Source organism: Lethenteron reissneri, chromosome 67 (genome assembly GCF_015708825.2).
Source record: "Lethenteron reissneri isolate LAM-NWPU_2019-01 chromosome 67, ASM1570882v1, whole genome shotgun sequence".
Lineage (NCBI taxonomy): Eukaryota > Metazoa > Chordata > Hyperoartia > Petromyzontiformes > Petromyzontidae > Lethenteron > Lethenteron reissneri.
In genome coordinates, this window is record NC_083845.1 from 2,504,589 (window position 1) to 2,515,008 (window position 10,420).

The 10,420-nt window shown below is 57.2% G+C and overlaps 1 protein-coding gene across 1 annotated transcript; it reads left to right on the forward strand.

Annotated features, from left to right (window-relative positions):
* The first annotated feature begins 677 nt into the window (after positions 1–677).
* On the forward strand, positions 678–5,789 carry LOC133360214 (tumor necrosis factor ligand superfamily member 15-like). The gene is made up of 5 exons (XM_061578845.1): positions 678–1,286; positions 3,248–3,293; positions 4,029–4,106; positions 4,603–4,763; positions 5,362–5,789. Exons 1-5 carry the CDS (start codon positions 1,056–1,058, stop codon positions 5,710–5,712), a joined length of 867 nt encoding a protein of 288 aa, XP_061434829.1. The 5' UTR covers positions 678–1,055; the 3' UTR covers positions 5,713–5,789.
* The last annotated feature ends 4,631 nt before the right edge of the window (positions 5,790–10,420 follow it).

The window sequence follows — 10,420 nt, forward strand, 5'->3', positions numbered from 1 at the left end:
CGGTCCGGGCGTGGTGCCGGCCACCCAACCCACCCCCTCGTGTGCAGTTGCGGCCTTCATAGCTGCTCGCTAACAGCACTTGCCCCAGCATCCCATTGAAGGCTATTCTTGGGCAGGGGGAACTTTAGTCTTTACTTTCTCAATGTCTCGTTGAACTTTCCACCACAACATCAACCGACCAACTTACACCGCCAGTCCGCGTCTCTCGAATTTCCATAACCGGTTCCTGCGAACACAGTCGGAAGACGTCCGTACACACGCCCCTCTTCACAGGCAGGCGGGACGCACGTGGGCGCGGGCCGCAGCAAGAAATCCATTCGGTCACTCGCCACAAAAATCTGCGGTCGCCAATTCTGCCGAACTCAAACCCACGCCTTTGCATTGGAACCCACGCCCCGCGTGTCTGCCTCCCACTACCCTCCTCCCCTCTCTCACAACCCACGAACAGAGAGGGGAGGGTGGAAGGAGGGTGCTGTGTGGGTGGGTAGGTGGGGGATTTCCTAACCTCCCTGGCCAGATTCGCTGTAACTCGCAGGGCTGGTTTCGGTTCCTGGTGGAAATTCCGGACGGGCGGAGGGCAATTTACGTGAGCTCGTGGTGGGGGGGGGGGCACTTGAGTGGGTTGGTCGACTTATAAAAGCGTTGCTGCTCAAGCAGAGTCAAAGAATTCGGCGAAACCCGAGAGAGACACGCACGGAGATCGGTCTCAGTTGAAGTGCCCCATGCTGTGTGTTGCCGTCCCATACCGAATCGGGAAATGCGTCTGCAAGTCTTGTTGACAAGATAATTCGCACGGGCTCATTACGAAGCCAGACCCAGTGCTGCTGTGCGAACAACAACAACAACAACAGAAACAACAACAGCAACAGCACAACAGCAGCACAGCAGAACAACCGAGCTGACCCCGGAGAGCGCCTCGCACCTGCCCCGGTGACTCTCGCTCCATCGGCAGCCGATCAACGGCATCGAGACCCCAGCGGGCCGCTGGGACCGTAACCCGCACGACGACCCACAGCCGCTCGGCTACAGAGGGACACTCGGAGGAGGAGGAAACGATGTCGAGTCGCGACAGCTTCCTGAGCGAGAGGGGCTTCACGGTCCACGTCCCCGCCGGCGACTTGGGCTGCCCAGAAGAAGGCCGTGGCAAGGGCACCTCGGGCAGCAGCAGCAATGGTCTCTGCAGGGGTCTCATCACGATCCTGGCCGCGCTGCTGGTGATGGGGGCCACGGGAGCCATCGTGTTCGCGCTCTACCAGGCGCGCCGGGACCTCGCCAATCTCAAGCAGGTGGGTGGCCGTGACCGAAACGAAACGGTGGAGCCTCGGGCGCCGAGCGGCCGGCAACAAGCAGCACTAAAAAAAGACAGACCCCCCCCCCCACCACCCCGTATAGACTCCTAAACAGACTGTCGGGGCAAGTGCTGTTAGCGAGCAGCAGCAGCAGCAGCACCTATGACCTATGACCTATGAAGGCTACCGGCACTGTGGCAGGCACACCGAGGGGGTGGGTGGCCGGCAAACTCGCCCGACCGTCTTTGTCTCCCCCAGTGGCGATGTTCACTGCGCACACCGCGCCAGGCACTTTTGTAGCCACGACCGAGGAGTCTGCAACGTGGCAGACGCCGCTTCGTGGTGCCACTGCTTCTAGAGGCGATAATGCCTCCTAGCCACAATCGTCTACACGGGGGTGTCCGTGGGTCTACGTGAGTCTGTGGGTCTCCGTGAGTCTGTGGGTCTCTGTGTGGGTCTGTGAGTCGGTGGGTGTCTCTGTGAGGCTATGGGTCTCTGAGCGAGTCTCTGTGTGAGTCTCTGATTCTCTGTGCGAGTCTCCGTGTTGCTGCAATGCCGTCTGTCTCTCCCTCTCTGCTTCACTTCCCTTCTCTCGGCCTCCTCTCCCGAGTTGAGTTTTGTCCTCTCGCGGGTCAAGAGTTGAACGCGGACCTCGAGCTGAGCGAGGTCGTTGTTGTTGTTGTTGCTGGAGCCAGCGCTGCCCTAAGCAGTCGCGAGGTGTGTATGGCCGGAGTGATGATATTATTACGCAGATACTGAAACGCAACAGTAATTTAAAATCAGGGTTGGGGAACCTTTTTTCCGCCAAGGGCCATTTGGATATTTATAACATCATTCGCGGGCCAGACAAAATAATCAACTTAAAAATTAGCCCGTTGTTATATTTGGTCAAACATTTCATTAACTCGCCCCTAATGCGATGGGCTGGAACTGCTTCTCTTTGGCGAGGCGTGTGATGTTAGCTGGTTATTGATGATGTTGCTGCAACTCGCAACTGCTTTTCCAGGTTTGCTCCGAGATTTATTGAATTTCGAGTCCCGCCTGTGGTTGCCTTGGCAGGGCCAGACCAAATTACTTCGCGGACCTTGTACGGCCCCGCGGGCCGGACGTTCCCCACCCCTGGTTCAAATGAACAAAGTGCCCTTGATCGTTCTCGGGGCGCTCCAAATATGTATCGGGTAATCCATTAATACAGTAACTGGGTCGCTTACTTATCAAATACATATATCGGGAGTGGTGTGGGGGGGGGAATTGATCAATTAATTGAGAAAAGAGCTGGAGGAGTCACGGGAAGTGGGCCATTTGTAAAGCGCCCGCAGAGTTCCATTCATAAAATACTTGGATGGGTCACATGGCCCGCGTAAGACTCATTCACAAAAGTGCGGACAGCCGACGTGACGTCATCACTAAACACCGACACTACGTGTGTGTGGCCTGAAGAGGAAACGAATAAATGTATAACAGGCGACGTTTCGCGCGACGACCCTCAATGCACGCGTGTCCCACTTGTGCCATGGAGAAGGACCATTGCCCCGAAACGTCGCCCATTACATTGTTTTGTCTGTCGTGTTGTTGTTGGAGTGTTGCCGTTATTGTCTGTGCAGTTGATGGTTATGGTCGTGATGATGGATGATGGTGGTGGTGATGATGATGATGGTGGCGACGATGATGATGGTGACGATGATGATGATGGTGACGATGATGATGGTGGCGATGATGATGATGGTGGCGATGATGATGATGGTGACGATGATGATGATGGTGGCGATGATGATGGTGGTGGCGATGATGATGGTGGTGGCGATGATCAGGATGTTGGTGGCGATGATGATGATGATGGTGGCGGCGATGACGATGATGATAATGAATGACGATCGCCGTGATGGGCGGTGTGTGGTTGATGCGTGAGTGGAAGTGGCATCAGCGCTGACCTTGCCGCTCGCCCCTCTTTGTTGCAGTCGCTGCCGAGCGTCATCCACAGCGCGATGATCACCGAGCTGGAAGGTGCGTCCCTCACCAACACCCTCGCCACAACCCTCGCCGAAATCCTCACCAAAACCCTCACCAAAATCCTCACCAAAATCCTCACCAAAACCCTCACTGCCCTCATTTCCGAAACTACCCCCCCTCCCCTTTATATTGATGCCACTGGTTCTTCACGTTCTGTAGATGTAAATGCCACTGGTTCTTCGCGTTCTGTAGATGTAGATGCCACTGGTTCTTCACGTTCTGTAGATGTAGATGCCACTGGTTCTTCGTGTTCTGAAGATGTAGATGCCACTGATTCTTCACGTTCTGTAGATGTAGATGCCACTGGTTCTTCGCGTTCTGTAGATGTAGATGCCACTGATTCTTCACGTTCTGTAGATGTAGATGCCACTGGTTCTTCACGTTCTGCAGATGTAGATGCCACTGGTTCTTCGCGTTCTGAAGATGTAGATGCCACTGGTTCTTCACGTTCTGCAGATGTAGATGCCACTGGTTCTTCATGTTCTGTAGATGCCACTGGTTCTTCACATTCTGCAGATGAGGATGCCACTGGTTCTTCACATTCTGTAGATGTAGATGCCACTGGTTCTTCACGTTCTGTAGATGTAGATGCCACTGGTTCTTCACGTTCTGCAGATGTAAATGCCACTGGTTCTTCACGTTCTACAGATGGAGATGCCACTAGGGACACACAACGCAAAACTTTGCGTCGTGTCTGGTATTAAGCGTGCGCCCGATTCTCCCCTCCAGGTTTCCAGGTGGGACCGTACGAAAGACAGATGACTGAGAATAACTCGCAGTCGGGCAAGCCCTTGGCGCACCTCACAGGTAACGGCCACACCACCACGGCACGCCCGCGTTCACGTGCATGTGACCGAGTGAGCGGGTGAGCGAGCGAGCGTGTGTGTGGGTGAGTGGGTGAGTGAGTTGGCGAGCGTGTGTGTGAGTGATTGAGTGGTTGAGTGAGTTGGCGAGCGTGCATGCACATGAGTGGGAGAGTGACCAGGTGAGTGAGCGAGCGTGTATGGGATGAGTGAGCGGGCAAGCGGGTGTGTGAGTGGGTGAGTGAGTGAGCGGGCGAGCGTGTGTGTGAGTGAGCGGGCGAGCGTGTGAGTGGGTGAGTGATTGAGTGGGTGAGCGGGCGAGTGTGTGTGTGAGTGGGTGAGTGATTGAGCGGCTGAACGTGTATGTGAGTGGGCGAGTGAGCGAGTGAACGGGCGAGCGTGCATGCGACTGAGTGAGTGGTCGAGTGCGTGTTCTGAGCGAGCAAGCAACGCCGCTGTGCGCTGACCCCCACGCGCCGTTCCTTGCCGTCCCCGCGCAGTCCGCGCCTCCCCAGCGGCGTCTTTGCCCGCGAAGGGGGCGGGCAATGTGAGCTGGGAGTCCCTCGCCTTGGCCGGCGTCTCCTTCCTGCGGAACGGCCTCATCCTGCACAACGGCAACGTGCGCATCGACAAAGAGGGAGACTACTTCATTTACTCGCAGGTGAGCTCGGGCGGAGGCCCTGGAGGGGTGGTGCTCACCGCCCAGGAGGGGGCCGGGGAAGCGCGGAGCGTCCGACGGGTCGGTGGCCGCCGTCGCGAGGCGTCGCCGCGGCGATGAGTGGCCACTCCGCTCCCGTTCCCGCACCACCCCGGTTAGCGCGCTCGTGGCTACGTGCGGCGGAAGCGCACGTACGTCGACGGTGCGCCGGGCTACACGGACCACCTCGACGCACGGTCGCGCGTGGCATCCATATCCGCCACACGGAGGAGAACGAGGGGGGCAAGTGCCGACAGCCGGGGGGGGGGGGGGGCGGGGGTTTCCTGCCTTCGACGGGCACGTCGTGACGCGGGCTGCAGCGCCATCGGGGTTATGGCTCCTTCCCGATAACCGGCCCGACCGGCAAACAAAAATCGACGTCCGCCGAGGGGCCCCCGGGGCTCCGCAAAACCACCCGGCGCACGCGGCACGCGGTACGCGGCACCACGCGCCGGGCCTGCACCGTCGCTACGGCGCTGCCACCCCCCCTTCAACTCGCTCCCCCGCGCCGACGTCCCGCTCACCGCTCGCCCCCCGCGCCCCCCGCTCCTCCCGCCGCCAGGTCTACTTCCAGAGCAGCGACTGCAGCGAAGGCGCCGGCGGGGACCACGTGCTGGTGCACGCGGTGAACCGCAAGGCGCCCAGCTACGAGATGCCGTTCACGCTCATGGAGGCCGTCAAGTCGCGCTGCGGCGACGGCGGCGGCAGCGGCGGCCTCGGGCACCGGCCCGCGACGCGCCGCCCCCCCCACCACCCGCACCGCCAATCGCCGGGGCGGCCGTGGTTCGGCTCCAGCTACCAGGGTGGCGTGTTCAAGCTGGAGGCGGGCGACCAGCTGTACGTGTCCGTGTCCGACCTCAGCCTGGTGAGCGACGCGGCGGACAAGACCTACTTTGGGCTCTTCATGCTCTGAGGTGTTTTGGACGACGGTTCCAGTCCACCCCCCCTCCCCCCCCCCCCCCCGGATGTCCACGGCGGAGGGCGGGGGGGGGCGGGGGGGTCGAGGGGGGGAACTTGTGGGACTCCGCGGGGCCGCAGCTGCCACGACGCGCCAACGCGGCGGCGCTTCGTTCCGTCGTGCCTCGTGGTGGGAATTCCCACGTCCCGCCGCCGTGGTTGGGGGTGGTGGACGGAAGATAGCGGTGAAGGTCGGAGCGGGGGAGCCGGGAGCGGAACGCCGATGGGTTTTTTATTATTCGGGAAGGTCCCCAGACGGAGGCCGGACCGTCTGGTCACGAGCGGCGGATTCCTCCTCCTGCTGCTCCTGCTGCTGCTCCTGCTGCTGCTGCTCCTGCTGCTGTTGCTGCTGCTGCTGCTGTTGCTCCTGCTGCTGTTGCTCCTGCTGCTGCTGCTCCTGCTGCTGTTGCTGCTGCTGCTGTTGCTCCTGCTGCTGTTGCTGCTGCTGCTCCTGCTGCTGTTGCTCCTGCTGCTGCTGCTGTTGCTCCTGCTGCTGTTGCTCCTGCTGCTGTTGCTGCTACTGCTGCTGCTCCTGCTGCTGCTGTTGCTGCTGTTGCTGTTGCTGCTGCTGCAGCTGTTGCTGCTGCTGTTTCAGAGAGCCTACTTCATCGTGTGATCAATACGCATTCGTCATGGACTGTACCCATAAGATTGCGCAATATGAAATGTTCTTACTTTTTATACTTTCTTTCTTAATGGGAATTCATCGCGCAGAAGTGAAAACGAGAAGTTGAAACTTGTTCCGGTTTTACCCGGGGGGGGGGGGGGGAGAGAGGGGGGGGGGGTACGGTCCAGGATGTGGCGTCTGTGTTTGGGTGGCGGCGAGGAATTGGTTCGGTACCAGGATCCCGTGCCGGTCTCGCCTTGAACTCCACCGCAGTTCTTACCGCACAGTTCTTTCCCGGCGTGAAGACTTGACGAACCGCTTGCTACGCACTTGCTACGCGCTCTCCATGAGACCGCGTGTTAATGGTTTCTTTTTGTTGTAAATACGAAATATTTATTGGTGCTGTCACACATGGCCCATCGCGTGGGAGTGGTGGCGCGATGGTTAGCGCACTCTGATATAAATCCGGCGACGCAGCGTGCGGAATGGGAGGTGGATTTAAGAAACTCGCCCACCCCACCCACGTTTCCACTGGAATCGAACCGGTGACCTGTGTCGCAGGTCCAGCCGGCGTGCTGGTGACCGTTCCCACCACCACCACCACCATAGTGGCAGGAGGAGCGTTCTCTCAAATGTGAATTTTAACTTTGTCCTACGCTGCGTGTCGATGCCGCGGAACGTAAGCGGGCACTTGGACAATGGGATTACGGTTGAGGTGGGACGTCCAATGCTGTTCCGTTATTTAAGAGTAATTATTTATATCCTCCCGATACACTGCACATTGTACAAAATCAATTTTTTTATCAGACTTGTAAACGCGCGCGTTTTTGTAGATATGCGTTTGTCCATGACGTGTCGTGGAAAACCCAAAGGCAGCTTTTGTTGTGATTATTCGTCATCGTCGGTGATATTTTATACGAAGTTAGAATGTTAATTATTCAATGGCGAGTCATGCGTTAAGTTAAAGGTCGGCGAATAAAAAAAACGCAGGAAAAAAAATCCCTGTTCCCGTGTCTTTGTTTTTTGTTTCCAAAAAAAAATATCCAAAGCAGAACTAACAACCACAGCCCGGGCCCTGCCCATCCCTGGGCGCAACCCTCAACGTACACGGGGGCCCATAGAACGTACAGCCCAACATGGCTCACACTCCGGGCCATCAGACTCGACACGCTGGGGACCGCATTCGCCACCGTGATGCTTCGTCTCTTCCACCCTCTTTGTCCCGTTCCCGCAAACCTCCGGGAAAATGTAAAAGAATGGAAAATCCGATAACGCTGGAGGGGGGAATAAAATGGGGCGAGAGACACGCAAAACACCAATAAATATACAGCAGCAGGCGTCGGGGTTGAGATCGAACCCACGACCTCCTGTAGACCAGGCGAGGTAGTTAACATCTCCTAGCCACTGTGATGATGACGAGAGAGAGACACGCAAACTCCAAATATACAGCACGTGTCAGGTTTGGCTCTAATCCACGACCTCCTGTAGACCAGGCGAGGTAGTTAACATCTCCTAGCCACCGTGATGATGATGAGAGACACGCAAACTCCAAATATACAGCAGCAGGCGTCAGGGTTGGAATCTAACCCACGACCTCCTGTATACCAGGCGAGGTAGTCAACATCTCCTAGCCACCGTGATGATGACGAGAGAGAGACACGCAAACTCCAAATATACAGCAGCAGGCGTCAGGGTTGGAATCTAACCCACGACCTCCTGCATACCAGGCGAGGTAGTCAACATCTCCTAGCCACCGTGATGATGACGAGAGAGAGAGAGAGACACGCAAACTCCAAAAATACAGCAGCAGGTGTCAGGGTTGGAATCTAACCCACGACCTCCTGTAGACCAGGCGAGGTAGTTAACATCTCCAAGCCACCGTGATGATGACGAGAGAGAGAGAGACACGCACACTCCAAATATACAGCAGCAGGCGTCAGGGTTGGAATTTAACCCACGACCTCCTCTAGCCTAGGCGAAGTAGTCAACATCTCCTAGCCACCCAAAACGCTTCGCCATCCCACCGACAGTTGTCCCCACTTACCCCCCCCCGCCCCCCCCCCCCCCTGAGGCGCCCGTCACGTGGCGCTCGGCCCCAGGCCGCCGTGGCACCAACGCCAGCGGCCACTGCCTCCGCCACGGCGGCTGCCTCGACAAGGACAATCGCCGCCCGCGCGGGCCACCTCTGCGGAGACGGAGCCACCGAAGCAGCGGATGGAGCGTGATTATGGCGGGGGGGGGGGGGCCAACAATGTCGATGACAAACCAGGCCGCTGGGGAAGTGGCGGCCCCGAACCACCTCGGAATGCGACCGGCCCCAGGAGGCTTCGTCACCGACTGTTGCAAGATAAAGATCCCGACCGCCACAACCTGACACGTGGGGGGCGAGAATGAGCTCGGGAATTACCCCCCCGCCCCCTCCTGTGTCGACGTGGCGGGGTCAAGAGGTCAGAGGCGCCGAGCTCCGAGAGCCTGGGCTCGACTCCAGGTCCCAGCCGAGTCGATGGTCTCATCCCAAACCACCATGACCCCAACCATCACCCCCCCACCCACCAGCTCCCCGATCGCCTCGGCCTCGACAGGAGAATCGTGAAACGAGATCGGTGCCTCCACTCGACTCGCCTCCACTCCGCCTCTGAGATTCTCTTCACTGTCTCGTGCGACGGACGTTACCGGCGTGGTGAAGTATGGTCAAACGGTGTCCATGATTAAGGGGGGAGGGGATTGTTACAGCTGGTTGTAGGGGGCCGTACATAAATGACGTCACGCGATTTTGGACGATTTTTGACCCCCCCCCCTCTCTCGTCACACGGCGTCACAAAAAGTCAGACCCCCCCTCAAATATGACGTCACACCTCTGCCCCCCCCCCAAAAAAAAAAACATGCTTCAAATCGCTTTAAACTATTGTCATTGTAGTGCGTATTTAATGTGGCGCTGCACTCTGATGATGTAGGAGTGTTGTTATAACAATTAGTGTTGTTATAACAATTAGTGTTGTTATAACAATTAGTTTTGCTATAACAATTCTATATTTATTTAAAGTTGCGCATTTTGATGTGACGTCACATTTCTCACCCCCCCCCCCCTCGTCACACATCGTCACAAATATCTGACCCCCCACCCCCCCCCCAGGTGCGTGACGTCATTTATGGACGGCCCCTAGATCCACAACCGTGATCAGGCATCGTCAATTCCCTTTCGGGACAAAGCCCCCCCCCCCCCCGCCCGCTCTCTCTGCTAAGAGGTCTTCAACATCTCACGATCCTGCGATGCAGCGAACCGCCTGGCACCCGATTTCATCGCTCCGTCTCCAGGGTGGACGGGCCCTCTCTGAAATGATTGTCGCGTACATTGACCGTGATAGAGGTGAGGGGGGGAGGGGTTAGGTCGCCTAAATATGAGTTCGTCGATAAACCAGCCACTACCCGACACGTCGACAGAACGTGGCCAATTCGTCACTCGTGCAGGCGACAGCCGCAGCCATCTGGCTGTCGCCTGATGATGCTCGTTGTGATCACCGGCGAAGCGTCGTGCTCGGATTGTGAACGTTGTGGGTTTACTCTCCAACACACAGCGGCACGTGCTGCACTCGTGACGGATTGGCCACGTTCTGTTCACGTGACAAGCCCCTTGCTGATTGGCTCCGGTGGGGCGGGGGTTCAAGCGACACAGCGTTGATATCTTCTTGGTTCTTTCGGTAAAGTCACGTAGATGGGAAATAAAAATAATGTATTTTATTTGTTTTATTTTTATTTTATTATTTCCCTTCTACGTTACTTTACCGAAAGAACCAAGAAGATGAATCCCTGCAGTCACGAAAGCTTTCAATCGAAAAAAAAATACAACGTTTATACTTACACCATCGAACCCAAACAACCTCGAGTGTGGTCGTGAAAGCCTCCGTGTTAAAACTGACGTCCATTGCCACGTGCATCGCCACGTGCACGCACCCCGAGTGTGCGAGGCCTGGGTTGTGGGCCCGCTCTTGTGCAGTGCGACACTGATGGCCACACGGAGCTCCTTCACGGCGTTCAAAGTTCACGAGTTGCCGTCACT